The following is a 21,424-nucleotide window of genomic DNA, read 5'->3' as shown; positions in this document are numbered from 1 at the left end:
GAACCAATATTCCAAGTAAATTCTTCGCGAAACGATGAACTAGGTTGTTCGAAAAAGGGTGATATTATGTTTGGAGAGTTTTCGTTCTCGGGCGCCAAATAATGTCACGCGACCATTAATTTATACCTAGTTTTATTAAATACAGTGATCTCTTGTCTGGTGGGATACAGTCGAAGAGATTTGCTACTATTACGTAAATATCTGTACGCAAATAAAATAAGTATTTGTATGAAAGAATTAAGTTAGTAGTAATTCAAAGAAAAATTCAAGAACCTTTAGAAGCTACAGTTTCTTTTTATACAGAGGCTTTTAAACAGTATCTATCTATGTATTATTCGGGAAAAATGACTCGAGACCAATTTTAAGATTCAAAAAAATTCCGTTTCTCTGTAACATCAGATTTGACTTTTTGTTTGTACTTAATCTAAGCCTTCTACTAACTATTATTCATTTAACCAGGTAGATAAAATTGCGAGAAGTAAATATAGCGTGACGATATTACACTCGACATCGGAGGTCCTCGTTTGGATAATCGACGTTCCTTTTTGTTCGATATAAAATGCACTATTCGGTTACATTTGCCAATTATTTAAGTTAACGCTTATTCTGAGAATATTTTAATTTAATTGTACCGTCGTATGGAAGATCGAGAATCGTAGCAATGGAATTAAATAAAATTAAACTACGCTATGATTTCGCAGCCCAGCGAGACATTTCTGTAGCTCAACTTTGTATTTTTTATTTGCATATATCGCTATGGTTCTCAGCCTTCTATGTGTGCGTTGTTGATTTTTTTTTTTTTTTTTAAATAAAAATAGTCGATTTTTGTCTCAACGTTTTCCCTAGTAGATGTTCAGTAAAAGCAGGAAACTCCCAATTATATTTTACGATAGGCAATAATTTATTGTAGCGTCAGTGCTCATAGTAACTTTTTACCGTAGGTTCTATTTAATATTATTCAATTCAATTGTATATACATATAGAATAGTATATTAGTATCTATTAAATTATTGATTTAAAAATAAATAGTAATAAATTATTTCTTTTACACAATTGTATCGAGATTCTAAGATTATATGACATTTTATAAGTAACCATATAGTTTTTATGTATGAATATATAAAGTACGCCTTTAAAAACAGTATTCCCTAACTAAACGGTAAGAAATTCAGGATGCGCTCTGAAATGTTGTCATTTACTATATAACCATTGACCTTTCACCGACCGCGTGTTGTTCCTTCTCCTTTCGTTTCACCGTGGAAGATTTAAGGCCGTCGTCATGTTTCCTTGGAACACGTCGCCGTCAATCAAACTTTGCTGAAAATTGATCAATAAACTGAATAAACCCTTTGCAGGCGTCTACGCATGCAACAGTGTTGGGGCGGATTGCGTGGATGGCTGCATAGTCGCAGGTGCTTGCATAGATGGTTGCATAGCTGCAGGCGCTAGCGTGGATGGCTGCATAGATGCAGGCGTCTACACCCATGTATGCAACAATGTTAGTGGATAGCTGCATAGTTGCAAGCGCTTATTATTACTATACAAATTACTTGTGAATGTAATGATACATCACGTAAAGATTTATAATAAAGCAGACGATACGAAATATGTGATAAATCTAAATATAATTCCGTATAAATCCCTACCATTGATCGCGGAACACAACAGCGCCTACTTAGAACATCTAGTGACTTTAATAGTTTCAAACCAGACCAAACCAAACTAAACTAAACATAAGAAATCGGAGAAGCGAAGTGACAATTGGATTTATTTAGTTAATATACGAGAATCTTCTAATCATGTTTCGCTCTTTACGCACAATTTGTGCGTTATACGTGAGTTATTTACCAATTATATTATGTTATTATATATTATAACTCATAATATTATTAACCTCTTGAGTAATCTTATATAACGGTTATTTATTCTATATTTATTTATTTCAAGTATAATTTATAATTTTTAAGATTGAATTGTTGAGAATGTCTGATAACATATTCATTTTGTTATTGCTCTCAGCTTGTATATTCGATTAAACACGTATCAAGAAATTATGACAGTATGTGTCAAATAGTTTAGTATTATATACATTAAATAAGAAACAGCATATGATTAGAATAGCGTATGAAAACTTCATGTATTTTAAGCGATTACATTTCAGTTTTATTTTACAGAACTGTAAAAATGTTAGAGGCCTGAAGACTTCGGTTATTCGCACATCGGATCAGTTATTTACCGTATGTATCCTAACACATACTGTGTATATGAAATTTCTATGTCTACTTTCAATTTCAGCATCGGGACAGTGAAGTTGATAACCCAAAAATACCATTTGAATTCAATGAAGAAAATAAAAAACGTATTGAAGCTCTTCTAAAGATTTATCCAGAAGGGCATAAACGTGGTGCAATGATACCTTTGCTAGATTTAGCTCAACGTCAACACGGTTGGCTACCTATCTCTGCTATGCACAAAGTAGCTGAAATATTGAATGTGCCGCATATGAGGGTGTACGAAGTAGCCACATTTTACACAATGTTCAATAGAAGGCCAATGGGAAAGTACCACATACAAATCTGTACGTGTACTCCATGTTGGTTGCGAGACTCTGATTCTATAGTGGATGCTGTAACTAAAGCTACAAATTGCAAAATGGGAGAAATGTCTGAAGACAAGCTGTTCACAGTATCCGAAGTGGAATGTCTTGGTGCTTGTGCTAATGCACCAATGTTTCAAGTCAATGATGACTACTATGTAAATATAATTGTTGATCTGTAAAGGTTTTATTTGGTTATAGTGTGTTTACTAACTGTTGGTATTTCTTATAGGAAGACTTGACTCCTGAAAGTGCTACTACTATAATAAACGCGTTAAAGAAAGGAGAAAGACCACCACCAGGCCCACAGAATTCACCTAGATTCGCAGCAGATCCCGCTGGTGGTTTGACGTCGTTAACATCTCCGCCACCAAAACCTGGATTTGGCGTTAGATCCGATCTGTAACTGTACCCTGACAGAGTCAGTGCACTGTATAATCTGTAAATGATCTAGTAATAATTATGTGTTTGAATAGACAGTATAGTAATAATTAAACAGCGATATTTAATACATATATTGTCCCTTAAACAATTTTGTGATATATTCATTTCATTTTAATTTTTTTACTAAATTATTTCTTGTTCACCAAGATACATAATTGTAAATGTTATAAAAAAAAATTGTAAAAGTAAATACATTATCAGTAAAGAAATTCTGTACTTTTGTAATATTTGGTTCTCAACTTATGAAAGCTTTTATTTGAAACGTTTAGTTGTGAAAAATTGATTTTCTAAAATTTGCAATATCGCAAAATGCATATTAGAGATTTAAAAATATTTGTAATTAAAATAGCTTGAACATAGAGTAATAATTCATAATCGCTAGGCCACATTCAAATAATTAGATCTGTTTATTTTGAATCAATGAATAGAAATAATATTATTTTTTAATTACTTTGCATAAGAAAAAGTTAAGCGAAGCTTGCACTTCAAATGATAGTCAAACTTAAATGTCAAGAAAACAATATGTTATCTGCACAGTATAATAATGTACAGAATTAAAATACACAGAGCGTAAAATAACCAGTGTCGGTACGAATATCAAGTGTTTTAAATCGAGTAATTGGGAAAACATAAGTAAGTATAAGCAATGTATTTTCAATATACATAACTGACCTAATTAAGAGAGCTAATGGTAACAAGTCTCACAATACTTATGTGCATAACGTTTGTTTTTTTTCCTCTTACATTTGAATTAAATAAGTGCATTTGTAGCGAATAGATACTTCGTATTATTATTAAAATAATATTTGTGTACTGCTTTTTTTATTCATGAGGATATTTTTCACCTAACATTTTAATCATAAAAAACATCAATAGCAGATCACAGCATCGAATATTGTCGCATCACCACATTCAATGAATATAGGGTGGATGAGAGACTTTGTTAGATACCAGAATACCACTATTATTAAATTTCTTACAAAAGCAACCCATTTAATTTTATTTAACTTTATTCCAACACGTAGAATTATACTCCATTCGATCGTACCACGTTTTCCTACCCACCCTATACAGAAAGTATACAAAGTAATTGAAATAAATTCGACTAGAATCAAGAGAATGCTTTTTTTCCAATTTTCTTGCTATTCGAGAACATGGAAAGACAGTTTAACATTAATAACATCGAATTCCGTAGAAAACAAATGTTTACATACTATACAGTGTATCAATAAAGATCAGGAATATTTCTTAGGCTACCATACATGAATGAAGGTAGAAAAAATTTTGTATAAATTTGTATCGAGATCTCTTTTGTAATATGTACATAGTACGAATAAATTGTTAAATATATCTGTTGTTTTTTTTTCTCAAACGATTTTATTCAAAATCAAGTCGAATTTAATTTACACAAGCCTTAGAGAAAAAAGGATTTCTCGCTTAAAACGTAATACATAAAAATTCTGCAAAGATTATATAGCTAGCTAGACCCAGGTTAGGCCATATTGGATAGGCCTGAAGTAGGTTGGATTAGAATAGGCAGTCTAGTCTAAACACAACCAGGTAGGCATGAGCCCACTTAGTATCAACCAACTACAACAAAATTTGCTAAAACACAAAAACAAAGTGTCCATGGATACAAGTTTATACAACATTTTCGTAGCACTCGTAAAATTAACATTGAAAAAGGTCTCCCCGATTTTTATTAACGCTCTGTGTAGTACATATAAAAGGAATTTCATATTTACTGATATACGTTGCATTCGATACATGTAATAAGTATATTTAAAAGTGTTATTTGGAACAGCGTTTAATAATAACGGCAAGGATGCTTAGTTCATTCTGATTCTTTACATAAGTTCTTAATATTAAAGTAAAAAGCCAATATAATAATTTCAGTAACACTTTTTTAAATAATTTTACAATAGAAAAAAATTATTTATATTTATATATATATATATATATATGTCATTCGTGTAAAATAACTTTGTCATGTAAAAAGGGGAATGTAATATCAAAGTTTAACTGTTAAAATTAAAATTGCATTAAATTTGTTAAGCGTATAAAAACGAAATCGAGCTCTATTCGTAAATAACTGTTCCGATGTCATGATTACAAAATGTACAAGAGACTTATAAAACTGACCAACCCATTGACTGCCATGCTTGCACGCGAACGATAAGATATGTATTATAAATAAACCGAATATAAACTGCGAGATTACAATTTCGATAACAGTTGGCTAAAAATGTATAACAACGATTGGATTAAATAAATCTATTGCATGGAATGGCAGTGAACAGGTTAATATATCGTAAAACCTTCAAGAGAGATCTTTGGTTCTGTAGCAGTGTGCTACGTCCACTTTAGTACAAGCACTCTATCCAGTTACAAGATAGAAACAACCAAAATTTTCATAAACAAACATCTTGTAATACGTGGCCAATACTCGAAACCCTCGTTCAAACGACCAATAATATTTTCTTTTACAGTGTACATATTATTAGGTTGGTGGAAAAATAATTTCATTTTTTGTACTGATCAATTTCTATATATAATGGTGATCGTGTTATACAATAACGCAGATTTCGTTCTAGATTTTCATAACAAACATTTATTACTCTACGCTTTATTCTGAGTCGAGTTATAACATTTCAAAGTCGACACCTAAAAAAAGGAAATTATTTTTACGCCAATGTTTGCATTAAACGTGGGTTCCCAATGTTGCCTTACGTACTCTAAAATAGGGTCGACATACGAGTCGCAAAATCGAAAACATTTTGATCCATAATTATACTATATTCTAAGCAATTCCAAAAAGAGCGTATATGTTTTTCATACATTACGAATGGCTGTTACTTATTTCATTTTACATGTTACTGTATAACCTTTACGCTTTGTTATCTCTTACGGTGCTTACATATATGTTAAGTTGAGAAAATAATTTTTTTATATAACAAGCAGTGTGTTTAATTTGTTCTTCCATAAATATTTAATTTCCCTTAAGTCTTGTTTATAGATCAATGGTTCCCGTGGAAATTCTCAATTTGCACAGAAGCGTTCAAAGTACGTATCCCTTTCCATTGACGTAACGAATCGTTATTACCTAATTTAAAAAAAAATATCTCTAACCACTGATCTCAGAATCATAACCACTGACCTCAGAATAATCGTTAATTATTGTATTATGTTCAATAGTCAGCTCGTCACGACGCTAAAAATTTTCATACAATACACGAACAGCTAGAAAGCACAAAGTGTGTGTTACGATTTCAGCAACATTCGTTATTCGCTGCTTACGTTCAGATCTTCCTAGCTTGCTTTGGTTTTAGTAAACTTCTGGATATCACGAGTATAAGATAGACTCTCTTACTTTTACACGTTCTCCTATTTTTTAATCGATTGCACGTAAAACTCATTTGTTCATGTGATTAAACGAGGACTGTGTAAACCTTCGACTTGAGTGTCGATTTGAGGACAATGCTGAGTATCCGGTGGGCCCCAATCATGCAAGTTTCCACTGTTAGCTAGTCTGTGCGTAAGTCGGTGTGCTATCGAGAAACCTCCACTACCTTCCAATTGCGTTAATACTATGATTACTTGTCTACAATTAATGTATTGCATTAACCGTCATGGATTTGTAATCCTTAAAAATTATACAAAAAAGAGAAGAAAGTGCAATTTGAAGTACCTGTGAAGCGGGGGAACGCTATCGGCAGTTCTGAGCTGTCCTCTCGTAGACACAACATTGTAGCTTTCATGGCAGTCACATTTTACATGAATCCACTTATTTACATGACGATTCTCTACCATGACAACGAGTCCAGCCCAACCTTTAGTTAAGTAATAAGCAGTCATTCCTTCTCTTCCCTACAAAAGTAAAGAAATTTATGTAAATATACGATTAGAATAATTGTTCTTCTATTCTATTGTATGATTCTTACTTCGTGCCGTTGTCCTTTCGCTAAAGTTAAACTTATAATAGCATCAGCCAATACGAATGCTGGCGGAGAAATTTGTTCGACTAAAAGTCTCTTCGAGCTATGAATGGCGAGAACGTATTCAGGATAACTAGAAGTGTCTTCCATTCCTGTGTGCCAGTGATTGAAAGCCAAACACACGACGATGTATAAATCTCTTTCTAGCATTTTGTGACATCCAACGAATCCACGAACTTGTCGTTTACTATGCTCTACCAATCTTCCCACTTCCGGTGCTGCTGGAGAACGCGTACGAAAAACAACTACGCACAAGTCCAACTGAGACCGCTGTGATTTCTCAGAATTCCTAAATACGTATACAAACATTATATAAATTCAGAATCTGACTTTGTGCTAAACTAAACGTTTTTTTACAAATTTCGTTTCCTTTTGTTCCTTTTCGAATATTGTTTAATCCTTTCGACTATGAGCTCACCTCTGACGTAACAAAATTATTAAAGTGATTTCAAGTGAATAAATACTGTTAATACATAATAGCTCAACAATAATAATTATATGATACATATCAATAATTATATTCACCAATTTTTAACGAAACATTTGCATTGTGCATGTATGCGTTAACTAAGCAAAGTATATTCAATTTTTACAGAAATTAATAAGATTCACCTTTGTCCTTCTTGGAACAACGTAAATTCCGTTTCAGTGGGTTCCAGTACTGTCAAAAGCACGCATGATAGATGTCTGAGAGAGGACAGAGGAGGAAGTGTTCCACGTAATCTGACTTCGCTCCAGCCAACTCTAGTTTTACAAATATCAATGCAATCAAAGTATTTCAATACATCATCGAAGGAAATCCAGAAAACACCATCGGATGCACCGTGCGGCATAAGCATTTCTCTCAACTGGGGAGTCCATATAGGACTATCATCGGACCAATCACCCTTCCAACTGTAATGACCCCACGGGTTACGCAGCCTCAACAATCGTATTCCCTATAACACATATTACAATCAAAAAATCTGATGAAATACGTAGAAAAGGAAGAATTAGCTAATTGATCGCTAGAATCTCTCCCAAAGACACGTAGTTACAACGATAATTACAAATATATAAATACTTCCTCATTCTTACCTGCACATCTCGTACATCGAGAACAGAGTATGCATGCCTAACAAAAAATGCTAAGTTATGTATCACGAAAAACTAAAGATATCTAGTTGAAATTGGAACAAGCCAGAACTGGCTGAACTTTACCTTGGTCTCAAACCTTTACGTTGATATTCTTCTTCATCAACCTTCATATTGCCACCGCCACAACTAGCACCCATTAAAAACATAGCTTGTCTAGAAGATAACAATTGTGCCCATATTAAATCCTTATCAAGCTCGTCTTCGCTTGGCAAAGCAGACGGTTGCAATGGCACGCTCTCGCAAGGAGCACCCGTTAGCGTTGCCAAACCTTCTATAGCACGACCAGAGACTAACGCTTCATAGCAACCATGAATTTTTGCCACTGCCTTTTCAATCAATGGCACCCAAAGTTGTTTTCTTTTCGCCTATAACGCATTTCATCGAATTTATCAATAAAAATAAAAAATGTTAAGTATGTTGGATAAATATCAAATTATATTAAAAGTAGATATTCTATTTCTATATTGTTAACGTATCAACCTGAGAATACACTAGGTGGCCTCTTTTATCACAGGGTAGCAAGTCGTCGACGAGTACAGTGGTCCATTTTCCATCCTTGCACAATCTTACTTGATAAGCTCCTTCTGGGCAGGTTTCCCTCATCACTAAAACTCTTTTCACGAGTTCATCGCTTTCAGCTAAAACAGCTAAAGCTGAAAGTAACCAACAGTTCCCTAATACACCTTGCGAGATGTCAGAGGGTAAGGGTGTTCTAAAAACAGCCCAAGGCAGTTTGGAATCAACACTGGAATCAACGTTGATTTGATGAGGCCTTTTCCACTGAACAACGTGGTTATCTTTTGTTTCCGCTGGATTATAATACAATGACTTCGGAGCTGGTGGAAAAGAGTCGTCGACGAAAGGTTCGTTTGTCTCTTTGCAGTAACGTACAATTCGTTCCCACTTTTCCAATGCTTCTCTTTCTTCGATTTGCCTCAAATTTTCCATAACCACGCTCTCCTGTCTCTGTATTGTGAGGGTGCTCGTTCCAGATTCAATGATTCTAGGCCTCTCACATGATACTTGAGATAAGGTTTTCGAGATTTGGCACATTTCACAAACTCCATTTGTACTCTTATTTTCATATGTGCACAATTTACACTGCCATTGACCGTGAGTAGAATCCTTAACTCTGGAATGTTTCCGCTCGCCAACCGATGAACCATTCCTTCTCACAGAATTTCTGTGTCTCGGAGTTACAACTTTCGCGTTAATAGCAGTTGCGCAGAGTCTCGGACTCGGACTTCTTGATCCAAAAACTCTCGGTGCGTCTTTTGGTACATCTAAAAAATCTGCTAACGTCTTGCAGGCATTGCAAGTTTGTGCTGACAGCGGATTCCTCAACGTACATGACGTGCACACCCAGCTCTCTCCTTTCCTTAGCGTAGCGTCTTCTAAATGCATGATACTCTTCAGCTTCGAACCACCGCATGCTTCGCACGTTGCTCTCGAAGCAGCGTTCAACAACGTGCATTTCTTACAGGTCCATGCCAAAGATGGTGTATCGATCTGATCTTCTAGATCAGATTCTGCTGTGGCCAATGTAGCAGTTTTCTGTGGAATATACCTTACGCTATCTCTAGAAACTACGATTGGAGACTGTGCATGCGTGTGCATGGAACAGCTCGTCGTATCTTTAGCGATTGTAATCAAGTTGGGTTGCGTCAGCGAAGGAGGCGATCGAAAAGATCCACAAATATCGCAACCTGTCGACCATACTGGATTATACGCGTACGAACACTTCTGACAAGTCCACATACGTTTCAGGGAGCTCACGTTCGATACATCACCGACAGGACTCGTCGCCTCGCTATGCGCTTTTACGGGAACGAGACCTAATTTATTGTTCTGTTTTTTTGGCAATGGTGGCGGTATATCAGGGTCTGTAATTCCAATGTAGGAGTATTTTGATCTCGCGTTAAATCCAACGGAATGCGGCGGCACCGCGGGTGGCTCGTCCTCGTTGAAACTTCTACGATTCGCGATTTTCTTCTGAGACACGTTCCCGACAGACTCGACATCGCTAAACGATCGCCTGTAAGACAGTGGACCTGCAGAAGACAAAGCGCGAGGTTCCCAAGCAGGTACGCTGATGACTACTCCGCTGCAAGGAGCTGGACTCCTAGGAGCTTCGCACGCCTCGCATTGTTCTAGGCCAGGAGCGTTGTCGAGTGTGCAATTGTCACAGCTCCAAAGAGCATCGTCTTCTCGCGCTTCTGTGACTACTAGACTCGTTGGTCTTTGAATAGCGTGATCGGATAACTTATGTACAACAGAGCCATTAGATAAGGAGCGACTAACTTTAGACTTGACTCGCTCGTATATTGAAGGACTATGTCTTTTTGGTGAACGTTGAGAGGTATCGTTAGTATTTGTGTAAGAAAATGTACTAGATTCCATAGTTTCTATGGGTGATAATGTCCAATTTTCTCTATCGACTTGTCTTGTATCGCTACGACTTATACTCGTTAACTGTGCCATATCTGCAAAATCGAAAATATTATAATCTTAAATAACAGTTGAATTATTTATTAATTAGTTGCTAATAAATGTTTAAATAGTATGTACCCTTACTCATAATCCTTGTATCGCTTGTAAAAATATTTGTCGCGTTAGAACCATTTAAAATGTTGGCCAAAAGTTCGGATGCCACTTTCAGCCTGCTCGTTTTACGCAAATTTAGCTTTTTGCTTTTACGCGCTCCAAATTGCCTCTTGTCGGTTTCGAATATCGACGAGTTAGCATCGCAAGCTGCACAAGTCAAAGCTGAACTGCAACTGTTGTTTAACAAGCAACGAACGCATGTCCATTGTGTTACTAGGGAAGGTAAAGAAGAAGATCGTTTGATCGGCTCCCTCTCGTACGGCCTTCCATTCCAGGAGTCATAATGCAATTTCCTTGTATGATTATTGGGTATAATTAAATTCTCCTCGAAGCTGGAAGTCGACAGAAAAAGTGAATAATAATATACAAGAAAGTAAGAAAGACACTTTCTTCTATTAAATGCAAAAATATTTCACCTGGTAAAATGGAAGTTTGAAAACTGTCATTTGCAAAGTAAACATTGTAACAAGTAACATTCTTCAAATATTGAAGTACATTAAAAATTAATTATAAGTTTTGTTTGAAACTTGTAAGTAACATTAGAGTCCAACTACTTTATATCATTCAGGCTGATTAATGGTAAATATAAAGTTGTGAAGCAAGAAAACTTGCAAAGTATTGAAATACGGCAGTTAGTTGTGGAATAAGAATCAAATTTACCAAAGAAATTCGATTTTGACAGCTTGTATACAAATAGATGTAGAAGTAAAAGTAAGGAGAGGGGAGGTAAGTGGTAGTAGGAGGGGGGACGTAAATGGTACGGAGCGGAGAGGGATGAGTAAGAATTAGCTCTCACCGATAGACGAGATTGTTCTTGACGTGTCGATAAGTCGTCGAATGTGTTCCATCCGTTGGCGGGTTTTGCAGAGGAAACCTCGTCGGAGGTGCTGACGAGACCCCAAGGGAGAAAGAATTCTTATTCTCCTCCTTCTGGTCTCTGTCCGTTTCCCCTTTCCCTTGACCCTTTTGTTCCACTTGTTCTTCGCATTCGTAGCTCAGATTGAGCCTGATGTTCGCCTTCTCATCACTGGTGAGTCGAGTAAGGCCGCATCTGGCGCATCGCGTGCTCTCCGTTGGATTTATCAGAGCGCACTCCGAGCAATGCCATTGCAGCACCGATGCGATCGAGCCCATTCTCTACGCGTAGTCATGGCTCCTTTGCTCACAGGATCACTGACTTTTCCAGCCACGATCCCTCTGTTTAACAAAACAACGCACCACCACGAGCACAATCGGGATCAACGATGTCGCAAAACACCATCCGCGAAAAATCCTTTTTGTGGCGGTTGCCCGCCGTTCCTTGTCATATGTTTCCTGACGGCCATCTTTTTTAGCCCCTTCTTCTCCTTCATCCAACGTTTCACCTCCTCTTCCTTTTTCCTCTCTGTCCTTATCGTCGAATACTATCGTACACGGCCAAAACACAAAACTACACTTATATATACGTCTATATGTACGCTTTTCTTTTCCTTCGCTTTTTATGTACCTCTTTATTCCAGCAAATCTCTCGCCATGGTTTGTTCAAGTCTGTTTTAACAATAGCCTACGGATACAACTCAACGGTTTATCGTTCGATCCATTATTGTTTATGTCAAGTAAAAGCTTAACAGAGCGAAATGCCAATACGAAATGTTTTAGACATCGTATCCGTACCCTAGCACACGCAACTGTTTCCGAGGTGGTTGTGTTGACTATGGGTTGCCACTTGCCACACAGGGCTGTACGATTGTTAGATATGATCTAACGATCGACGTTTTTCGATACAAAAACTATCTTAACGTTTTCACCTTTTTACCCCGTGTGAATTTTTATCGCGTTCTCGATGTTTCGTATCTTTAAGCGAGACGATTAGAAAATATTCATTCGATCGACGTTTAACTTCTGCTTCAAGTATTAAACATTCTCGAGTATTTTCTGCATTTTCAACGATAAAACATATTTTCGATATATTTACCGAGTCCACGAATTCAGGATTCGAAAATAAAGTAACTCAAGTAACTCGGGTAGCTAAAGAAAAGTTACAAAACGAACTATCGAACTATGATCGTGATTCTTAAAACTACATATTTATTGTTCGAATAATATTTACGACGAATGTTATCAAATGTTTCCTTGTAAATGCATCAGAAATTTGTGTGGTTTTGGTTACAAATTATAATTGGTTTATCTTTATTTTATACGTTACTGATTTGCAAATTGTTAGGTATATTGGCGACATCTATGGGAAAAGATATTACTCTGTAGGTATATATAACAATATAAGAAAATGTATAACACCAAGTCCCTGTGGCGCAGAGGATAGCGCGTTGGACTTCTAATCCAAAGGTCGTGGGTTCGATCCCCACCAGGGATGGCGACAACTGGGGAATAATACCCACAGACTATGCTGTGGGGTTTGTCCTTTGCCATTATTTTTTTTTTATATTATTTTATATATTTTTTTTTAACATTTTCTAGTTTTTTCAATTTTCTTTTGTACAGTTTATTACTTTCTTTTATTGTGATATGCATCTCTTATTGTGTCTATATTTTATCCATTGTTCGTTGGCACATTTTCTATTAATAAAATGAAGGTGATACAGACAGAAATTCTTCTGTAATACTATCATCTATTTTACATATTGCGGTTTCGTACGTGATCCATTGTGCGAAATATATAAAAAAAAATGAAACCACATTGTTTGAGAAAGAGTGGAAACTATTCATCTAAAAACGTGAGCGTTTCATCGTCGATGGCGCTGAAAGGGTTGATAATTACTAGTTAATTAAATACCTATTCATAAAACTGATAAATTTCATATACTAACTAATATATTGTTATGTTATAAGGCAAAGAATTGTATTAATTATGCACTTATGAAAAATAAAAAATGGATTGGAAAGTATCGGTTGCGCCGTCTTACAGCAACAGTGGGAACTATTTTCACTAAAAACTTTGGCGTTTTCACACCGATGGCGCCACTGGTACTAAAATTGTGAGACAGTATTGTTTATAGATTTCATTTAAATTATCGAATGAAATCCAACCTTTTTCAAAAGAATGCTTATGATAAAAATATATTTGTATTGAGATACATACAAATATAAAATCGATATATCCTGTAACTATGAAATATTAAGAATGACAGAACCAATTCCAACAACGGAAAAATCTAAGAAAATTAATGCAATAAATAAACAAACTATCCATCAGATATGTTCTGGTCAGGTGAGATGATAAATATTTTAATATTTTATCTTGTCATTGTGCCATGTAAGAAAACTGGAACACTATTACACTGCTACACTATTTCTGTAAAATTATCAGTTTGTAACAATATTAATATTAAACATTTTTATTAGGTGGTTCTGAATCTTGCAACAGCTATAAAAGAGCTGGTAGAAAACAGTTTAGATAGCGGCGCCTCGTTAATCGACATTAAGTTGAAGGACTATGGTAAAACTTGCATCAGCGTTAGTGATAATGGAAGTGGTGTTTTAGAACAAGATTTTGAAGGATTAGGTACATTGTAATTATACCACTATACACCACCTTAGAAAAATTTAAATATTACAGAATAGAAGCATAAAATTCTACACATTCTGCTTCTGTTAATTAGGTCTGAAGCATCATACATCTAAACTTAGAGAATTCTCAGATTTAATGGAAGTTAAGACCTTTGGATTTCGCGGAGAAGCACTTAGTTCGCTTTGTTCTTTAGCAGAAGTAAGCATTATCACAAGACATTGCACCAGTGAACATGGTTTCAAGTTGGAATTTGATCACGATGGTATTCTACGAATGAAAGAAGCATATGCAAGAGAAATAGGGACAACTGTACATGTCAAGGACCTTTTCAAATGTCTTCCAGTGAGAGCAAAAGAATTTGAAAAGAATGTGAAGAAAGAGTACTCTCGCGCTATTCATATACTGTATAGTTATTGTTTAGTTTCTGTTGATACAAAGATAACATGTTCAAATACAATATCTGGTAAATCTTCCAATCTTGTAGTCAGTACTGCGAGTTCCAGTAATGTTTTGAGTAATATTAATAAAATATTTGGTAAAAAGTCTACCGATGGACTCTTTGAACTCGAATTGCTACCTCCTGATGAAGCAACAAAGCAAGAATATAACTTGCCAAATGATATAGTTGTGGATTTTGAATGGAATTGCTATATAAGTAGCTGTGATCACGATGTTGGACGTTCTGCTCCAGACAGACAATTTTTCTATATAAATAGTCGACCATGTGATCTCGTAAAAATTAATAAATTAATAAATCATACTTATCATAAGTACAATAACAAACAGTACCCGTTTGTTTTTTTAAATTTAAAATTGAACAAACAGTCGGCTGATATTAATGTGACTCCTGATAAAAGAACCATCTTTTGTGTACAAGAACGCTTAATATTAGCTACTCTAAAATTTAGTTTAGTAACAAAATGGAATCAATTGCAAGGAAGTTTAACGATTAAGCCTATATCTGAATTAAACTTTGGACTGAAAAGGAAAACTTCCCCTACGAAATTAGACCCTCCAGCGAAAAGATTACAGAATTTACATACTTTGCCACAAACAGAACATGTAAATAAAAAGTGTATACAATACGATGACAATGGAATAGAAGGTGATACGATAAATCAGATAAAAATATTAGACAGCGCAGAAATGCAAATTAGTATTTCAACGATTAAACAGAAATTTCAAGAAAGACAAAATATGTCGAAGCGTACGTCTACAGACACGAGAATTAAATATAAAGCACAGATGGAATCAAATCAAAATTCTAACGCAGAAAAGGAACTAAAACGGGAATTAACAAAGGAATCGTTTCTTAAGGTAATGCATTTTTTAAATTGCATTTATGATTCTTTGTAATAATTGAAAATAATTGTAGCATTAAGGAAGAAAATAAATTCGTTACAGATGGAGATCATAGGTCAGTTTAATCGTGGTTTTATAATAGCTCGTTTAAAAGAGGATCTGTTCATCATCGACCAACATGCTACAGATGAAAAGTATCGTTTTGAAAAACTTAATAACGAGACGCAGTTAAAAACTCAGAAATTAATAATTCCTAAATGTTTGAATCTTTCTTCGTTAAATGAAACGATATTAATTGAACATCAGAAAACATTCGAAGATAATGGTTTTTCTTTCGAAATCAATTCTGAAGGTAAACTTTGGTTTTAAACCAAATTTCTTTGAATGGGTAAATTATTATTGAGATGCAAATAAAGATACTGTAACTCTGAAAACTTTACGTTTCAGCTGATTCTGGTCATCGTGTTAACTTGACGGGTATACCAGTTAGCGGATACTGGCAATTTGGACAAGAAGACATAGAAGAATTAATTTTTCTTATCAGGGAAGGTGGGGTAGAAAATAAAGAAAAACATGTATTCCGTCCAAGTCGAGTGAGTCAAATGTTAGCATCCAGAGCTTGTCGCAGTGCTGTTATGATTGGTACGGTTCTCAACAATAACGAAATGCAAAAATTAATTATACAAATGGCGCAAATGGAAAATCCTTGGAGTTGCCCCCACGGTAGACCAACTATAAGACATCTGTTATCATTACAGCTTACCTACAAATAGTTAGTGGTGCCATCTAGCAGCAACAATACGCAATATTTACAAAATTTTTGAATTTGTCTTGAAAAATGCTTATATTTTTATATATTTATAATTAGCGTAGAATCACCCCCTACTCGCTTCTACCACCAATTACGGGACACCCTGTATATGTAAATGCAAATAAATGTTTAAACAATATATTGAGATAATGTCTACTTCAACAAAAGATAAAAAAAATGGTAAGACAAATATAATCATTCAGTTACCTGTTATCAAAAGGTAAAAAAAAAAATGTTTAATCGACAAACATTATTTTACAAACATTATATGTATTAGTAAATGGTCGAGTTTATCATACACTAATCGTACGAAATATATTAAATCCTGAGTGCGCTGTTGATATTACAACACCTGAACACTGAGGATGCCAATGTAATTCTTTAATATCCGTTTGACCTTGATGTATAAATAACAATTGCGGAGGTAAGTCTTTCAGCTCGCTATTTTTCATCTCCTCCGACTGATCAGTTTCTACAGACAAGTCCCATTGAGCAATCTGATCGTCAGCTCCGCCTGAAGCGAAAACTGTAGCTTCTTGAGGATGCCATTCCACCGTTGTAACAGGAGCAGTGTGTTGCTTGAATACAGCCAATGGACTCGCGCCATTAGAACTAAATTGACGCAAGTCCCATATACAAATCAAACCATCGTCACCTCCAGATACGAGGAATTGATTTTCTTTTCGATTCCATGAAATCACATTGATGTCAGCAGTGTGTGTGCCAATTGCTGTTAACTTGCAGGCAGAGTGTGGACTTTCCCTTGTATCCCAGATTTTTATGCTATCAAAATTACAATATTGCTAAAGAAATTGATAACAAAAGAAGAGACTACTTACACTATTATTCTATTTATTATACATTATTATTATTATTATAAAAATAATTCTCCATTTCTAATTTAAAGTAAAAAAAAATATTAAAATACCTTTTATCAACAGAACATGAAGCTAGTACATGTCTTTCATTAGGAGACCACTGAAGGTCTTCCACACTGTGCGGTGTATGGGAATTATATGGTCTTTGGTCTACATGCCATGTGGCACAGCCATTATTGTCTCCTATGCGCCATATATGAATGTTACCCTTGCAGTCACCAGAAGCTAGTGTACCCACTTCTGTTGGACACCAGTCAATGCTGTACCCTTCTGAAAGGTGTCCTTTGAAAGTAAATAATGGTTTAACGCCTCCATCGTTTTTTTCACACTTTTTACGATATGCATGGAGCAGCTCATCGTTATCAAGCACTTTTAATTGTTCCTCTAAATTCCAAATATGTACGCGACCCAATTCGCTCCAGCTTGCAACTAATGGTGTTTCACCAATTTTTGTGTACCTGTTGGTGCACATAAACATATTTCAATAAACAATAAAAAGATGAATCTAACGTTGATGTTGTTTAATAAAAATATTCATGTGCTCACCTTACTCTATTAATACACCCCTGATGCTTAATCGGTGCAACAGTCATGACTGGACTGCTTTCTTTACTTTCGCTATCCGATTCGTCACTGTCAGACTCATCTTCAGAATCATCTTTCGTAGAGTGAAGATTTTTCATTTTCATAACGAGGAGATTGTTAACATGTGTCTTTGCAGCCTGAGTTCCAGCAACAAGATACATACTCAAAGGATAATCTTCTCTGTTAATTCCTAAATTATCCGGAATGATATCGAAACTAAGGCAAGGTGCTCCGGATTGCGCATGATGTAACATTCGGTACGCCGTTTTATCAACGACAAGCTCTTCATCGTTTCCTAAAGGATTTCCAGGGAGATACACTTTGGATTGATCATCTTGATCCTCGTTCTCTTCGATATCACTATTTGCGGAATCTTCATTGCTGTCACTGCTGTTTTCAGCGGTATCTTCGCTAACGATTCCATCCATTATTTCGTACTCCATTTTTTTAGGAATTTCTTTGTAAAAGATAGTCATCTCAGTAAAGATACATCTATAATTAGAAATGAGAAAAGTTGCAATAGCAAGAAAACAAAATTTTAGTAATACTAAATTGATATATTATAGGTTGATAACCTAACCTTATATACATATGTATAATTGTTTAATATTACAAAAATTAATCATTTTATAGAATGTACGTAAAGTAATATCCATACATGTAAAAGGTTAATTTAAAAAATGAAGAAATTTCTTATTATCGCAAGAAATGTTTGAAATTTTGAAAATTCAATAACCTAACCTCAAATTTCATTTAATCGTATAATACGAAAGAAGATGAAACTCTTGATAAATTATATGTAAATCAACATCTATACATGAAAGATTATTTTTATAAATTAAGAAATTTATTGTTGCAGCAGAAAATGTTTTAAGGATTACCTTCTAGTAAAGACCCGAAGCACGTGGGCACGACAGTACTTTAATTACCTGCCTATACACAACACACACATACACATACACCAAGAGTGTTTCATTACCCCATTCCACTAAACGTTTATCACCTTTATTTTCATTGTACTTTATTGGCAACTTGTTGTGCGAAATCAAATAATTTCAATTTGAAGTAATACAAATGAATAACAATAATAAAAAAGAAATTACAATACTCAACTAATGACACTCGAGAAGCCGTAGAAAATTTAAATACATAATTACAAAAAATGTAGTCTACAAAAGGGATCATGTAGCCACGTACCTATATTTCACTTTACATTAAATAATATTTGTATTAATGTTTCGTTTTGTGTAATTTATAAAGAGAAAATTTGTTGCCTTTTTCGAAATGTATATTCTAAACAATTCCTACTACAATTTATTAAACAATTCAGTCTGTAAACTACATACCGACTCGTAGTATGCAAAAAGTTATAACGATTACTGAAACAAACATTAAAAACCTTGTTCGAAAGAAACAAACTCATGAGGTATAGATATGTTTCGTTATGACATTTGTAACATTATCTGAGTATATGCAAACAACATGAGGTAATCTAATTCTGGAATCTTTTTGCATGAAATACCATCCACTTAACGTATAAAAATTATGTACTTATTTACTTGCTTCTCCAGTAAAATCATGACAAAAATAAGAATCAAGCTGGAAAAACTGCTCCTCCGTGGACCAGTTTATTAAGTAATTTATACAAACAAATGTAACAGTAATGACAATGACGAAGATAACGATAGCAATTGTGATAATAGTAATAACAGTGTTGGTGGTAATAATAGTAGTAGTAATAGTAGAGTAGCAATATTAATGGCATAGTAATTAGTAATAGTAGTAATAATCATGTAATAGTAATAGTAATCGTAGTAACATGATCCGTAGAAATTTTGCCGCTAATAACAGAAGAGGGAAAGAAAACCAGAGAAAAGGAGAAGATACATGCTTTGTGTCCTTTTACGTACAAAATACAATTGCAGCGGCCGCTGTAATCGAAGAAAGGAAAAGGAGCAGCAACGAATATTCAACATTCGATGGCAATTGTTCACGCAAATGGATGGTATTTAATATTAGCTGTGTTTGTTAAGATGGGGATTGTTACTAGAATTATTCATTAATTGAATGGATGTCACAGTGGTATGCGAATGGTGAGGTGGCGAGATATTGGGATTGTTTCGAGGATTAGTATTGTGGAGGCTGTGTATATAAGAACGCTGGACGGGTTTGTGCTGAGCAAGCTGAAGCAAGGCCTCTGGTATAGAGAACCACTTTCGCTTTCGACCGATAGCACGTGAATCTTCCCATTCTGGTAGCTCTTCGGTTACCCGCATAACCCACACTTGTGTTCTATGTTTGTGTTCTACATTCTATAAAGAAAAATTACTCTTATAACTTGCATTAATCTCATACTTATTACTTACGCCTCTATTTTATTAACGCCAACGAAATATCCATAAATATTTCTTTACCTCGAATATGCCTAGACACCGACCCAACTGTCCCAAAACTCCAGCTTCCTCTCTGACTTCTCGCAGTGCAGTCACAGCAGGTTCCTCCTCCGGCTCGACACCTCCACCGGGTACTATCCAACTGTCCGGTCTTCTACTCGATGTAACCAAAAGTACCTGCGATGTCATAAATTACAAAAAATATCTAACGTGTATTTAATTCATTGTATTTGAGAAAATAAGGTAGCTTTGAAGTATCAGATAGAAGGATAACGAAGAAAAAAATATCAACTGCCATCTGCTGGCTTACCTCATCTTCAAGATCGTTTTTGACGCAGATACATGCTGCTCTACGTCTATACCCTTCCGAATCGTAAATACGGATTGAATTTGGTTTTTCTTTGACCATGTTCGATTACAAAAATTACGAGATTATGTCACAAATTCATATTTGTCAGACGGCCAGATAGGCCAGCCTGTGCGCCCGCATTGTTTCAACGTTATTTGGAGCCGACATGACATCGACATAGAATTAACCCGCGAGCTTTCACTGCTCACATAATTAACGCAACAGCTCTATCTCTGGTTCGATGAATGGGACAGTATTTTACGCGAATATTACTCTATCACGATAACGCGACGAATGTTGTCCTTGCAGAAATTAGATATAACCTCAAACTTTCAAAGTATTCAGTATTCACTGGGTAGGTGACTCCCTCTGGGTCTGCATTTTTATTAGAGTTAATAAATATTCAAGGATCGTTTTACATACAGATAGAAAAATTGTTTACGTACATGGTGGATTTGTTAAAAATGAATCTATAAATAGAAATTGTTTCTAACGTGTATTATAAATATACTGGATTAAAATTGTACATGATTGTACATTTTCGGAAAAGGACCGAGAGGACACTTGTTACTAGATTACTATTTTCAATTTTTCTGGATCATATATGCATGTAATAAAGTTTGTAATAGTATCTCTGAATTTTTATGATAATGGTAATAATAATAATTATTAAAATAATAATTAATCAATCATTATTTTTTTTATTATTTTAATTAATATTATTATTATTTTCTGCGTATAATTTAATTTAAATGTTACTCTTATTCGTTCAATTTTAACGCTTTAATTAATTTTACAGAGATTGTAGAATATATGAGATTA

At 34.9% G+C, this 21,424-nt stretch overlaps 5 protein-coding genes and 1 non-coding gene across 8 annotated transcripts; 3 read left to right on the top strand and 3 right to left on the bottom strand.

The window, feature by feature from the left end:
• The first annotated feature begins 1,550 nt into the window (after positions 1-1,550).
• Positions 1,551-3,076, top strand: LOC128879243 (NADH dehydrogenase [ubiquinone] flavoprotein 2, mitochondrial). Its single transcript, XM_054128206.1, has 4 exons — positions 1,551-1,835; positions 2,175-2,237; positions 2,296-2,754; positions 2,829-3,076. The coding sequence occupies exons 1-4, from the start codon at positions 1,800-1,802 to the stop codon at positions 3,000-3,002; spliced, it is 732 nt and encodes a 243-aa protein (XP_053984181.1). The 5' UTR covers positions 1,551-1,799; the 3' UTR covers positions 3,003-3,076.
• A 1,723-nt stretch (positions 3,077-4,799) lies between these two features.
• LOC128879241 (calpain-D-like) lies at positions 4,800-13,525 on the bottom strand. 3 transcript variants are annotated; one of them, XM_054128202.1, is made up of 10 exons: positions 12,263-13,524; positions 11,573-12,179; positions 10,741-11,108; positions 8,653-10,655; positions 8,236-8,537; positions 8,113-8,149; positions 7,648-7,973; positions 6,982-7,324; positions 6,729-6,907; positions 4,800-6,641 (listed from the first exon to the last, which is right to left on the bottom strand). In XM_054128202.1, exons 2-10 carry the CDS (start codon positions 11,908-11,910, stop codon positions 6,461-6,463), a joined length of 4,077 nt encoding a protein of 1,358 aa, XP_053984177.1. In that variant the 5' UTR covers positions 11,911-12,179; positions 12,263-13,524; the 3' UTR covers positions 4,800-6,460. The 3 variants fall into 3 exon arrangements, with proteins under 3 accessions (XP_053984177.1, XP_053984178.1, XP_053984176.1); XM_054128203.1 differs by having other exon boundaries at positions 10,747-11,108; positions 11,573-13,525; XM_054128201.1 differs by having other exon boundaries at positions 11,573-13,524.
• On the top strand, positions 13,057-13,129 carry Trnar-ucu (transfer RNA arginine (anticodon UCU)). The gene has a single exon. It is a non-coding gene; the product is annotated as a tRNA-Arg (tRNA).
• Positions 13,526-13,738: 213 nt separating the features above from the next.
• On the top strand, positions 13,739-16,536 carry LOC128879757 (mismatch repair endonuclease PMS2). The gene is made up of 5 exons (XM_054129194.1): positions 13,739-13,984; positions 14,119-14,278; positions 14,376-15,601; positions 15,689-15,938; positions 16,034-16,536. Exons 1-5 carry the CDS (start codon positions 13,898-13,900, stop codon positions 16,357-16,359), a joined length of 2,049 nt encoding a protein of 682 aa, XP_053985169.1. The 5' UTR covers positions 13,739-13,897; the 3' UTR covers positions 16,360-16,536.
• Positions 16,506-18,982, bottom strand: LOC128879758 (glutamate-rich WD repeat-containing protein 1). The gene is made up of 4 exons (XM_054129195.1): positions 18,742-18,982; positions 17,822-18,352; positions 17,326-17,733; positions 16,506-17,180 (listed from the first exon to the last, which is right to left on the bottom strand). The coding sequence occupies exons 2-4, from the start codon at positions 18,334-18,336 to the stop codon at positions 16,691-16,693; spliced, it is 1,413 nt and encodes a 470-aa protein (XP_053985170.1). The 5' UTR covers positions 18,337-18,352; positions 18,742-18,982; the 3' UTR covers positions 16,506-16,690.
• Positions 18,983-19,454: 472 nt separating this feature from the next.
• Positions 19,455-21,052, bottom strand: LOC128879759 (diphosphoinositol polyphosphate phosphohydrolase 1). Its single transcript, XM_054129196.1, has 3 exons — positions 20,564-21,052; positions 20,275-20,430; positions 19,455-20,172 (listed from the first exon to the last, which is right to left on the bottom strand). The coding sequence occupies exons 1-3, from the start codon at positions 20,660-20,662 to the stop codon at positions 19,876-19,878; spliced, it is 552 nt and encodes a 183-aa protein (XP_053985171.1). The 5' UTR covers positions 20,663-21,052; the 3' UTR covers positions 19,455-19,875.
• Between the last annotated feature and the right edge of the window lie 372 nt (positions 21,053-21,424).

The sequence above is a fragment of the Hylaeus volcanicus genome, chromosome 7, assembly GCF_026283585.1.
Source record: "Hylaeus volcanicus isolate JK05 chromosome 7, UHH_iyHylVolc1.0_haploid, whole genome shotgun sequence".
Classification (NCBI taxonomy): Eukaryota; Metazoa; Arthropoda; class Insecta; order Hymenoptera; family Colletidae; genus Hylaeus; species Hylaeus volcanicus.
This window is presented reverse-complemented; position numbering and strand designations above follow the sequence as displayed.

Bases quoted from the DNA above. Each gene is read 5' to 3' on its own strand.
- LOC128879759 (XM_054129196.1), bottom strand. From the start codon at position 20,662: ATGGTCAAAGAAAAACCAAATTCAATCCGTATTTACGATTCGGAAGGG. The intron at 20,431-20,563 runs GTAAGCCAGCAG...ATGACATCGCAG, and splicing joins AAAACGATCTTGAAGATGAG to GTACTTTTGGTTACATCGAG. The intron at 20,173-20,274 runs GTAAAGAAATAT...TTTTCTTTATAG, and splicing joins GGTGTCTAGGCATATTCGAG to AATGTAGAACACAAACATAG.
- LOC128879241 (XM_054128201.1), bottom strand. From the start codon at position 11,910: ATGGGCTCGATCGCATCGGTGCTGCAATGGCATTGCTCGGAGTGCGCT. The intron at 7,974-8,112 runs GTAAGAATGAGG...TATGTGTTATAG, and splicing joins TCGATGTACGAGATGTGCAG to GGAATACGATTGTTGAGGCT. The intron at 6,642-6,728 runs GTACTTCAAATT...CATTAATTGTAG, and splicing joins AGCGTTCCCCCGCTTCACAG to ACAAGTAATCATAGTATTAA.
- LOC128879757 (XM_054129194.1), top strand. From the start codon at position 13,898: ATGACAGAACCAATTCCAACAACGGAAAAATCTAAGAAAATTAATGCA. The intron at 14,279-14,375 runs GTACATTGTAAT...TCTGTTAATTAG, and splicing joins ACAAGATTTTGAAGGATTAG to GTCTGAAGCATCATACATCT. The intron at 15,939-16,033 runs GTAAACTTTGGT...TTTACGTTTCAG, and splicing joins TTTCGAAATCAATTCTGAAG to CTGATTCTGGTCATCGTGTT.
- LOC128879758 (XM_054129195.1), bottom strand. From the start codon at position 18,336: ATGACTATCTTTTACAAAGAAATTCCTAAAAAAATGGAGTACGAAATA. The intron at 17,734-17,821 runs GTGAGCACATGA...GTGCACCAACAG, and splicing joins GGGTGTATTAATAGAGTAAG to GTACACAAAAATTGGTGAAA. The intron at 17,181-17,325 runs GTATTTTAATAT...TAATTTTGATAG, and splicing joins TCATGTTCTGTTGATAAAAG to CATAAAAATCTGGGATACAA.
- LOC128879243 (XM_054128206.1), top strand. From the start codon at position 1,800: ATGTTTCGCTCTTTACGCACAATTTGTGCGTTATAC. The intron at 2,238-2,295 runs GTATGTATCCTA...TTTCAATTTCAG, and splicing joins CATCGGATCAGTTATTTACC to CATCGGGACAGTGAAGTTGA. The intron at 2,755-2,828 runs GTAAATATAATT...TATTTCTTATAG, and splicing joins AAGTCAATGATGACTACTAT to GAAGACTTGACTCCTGAAAG.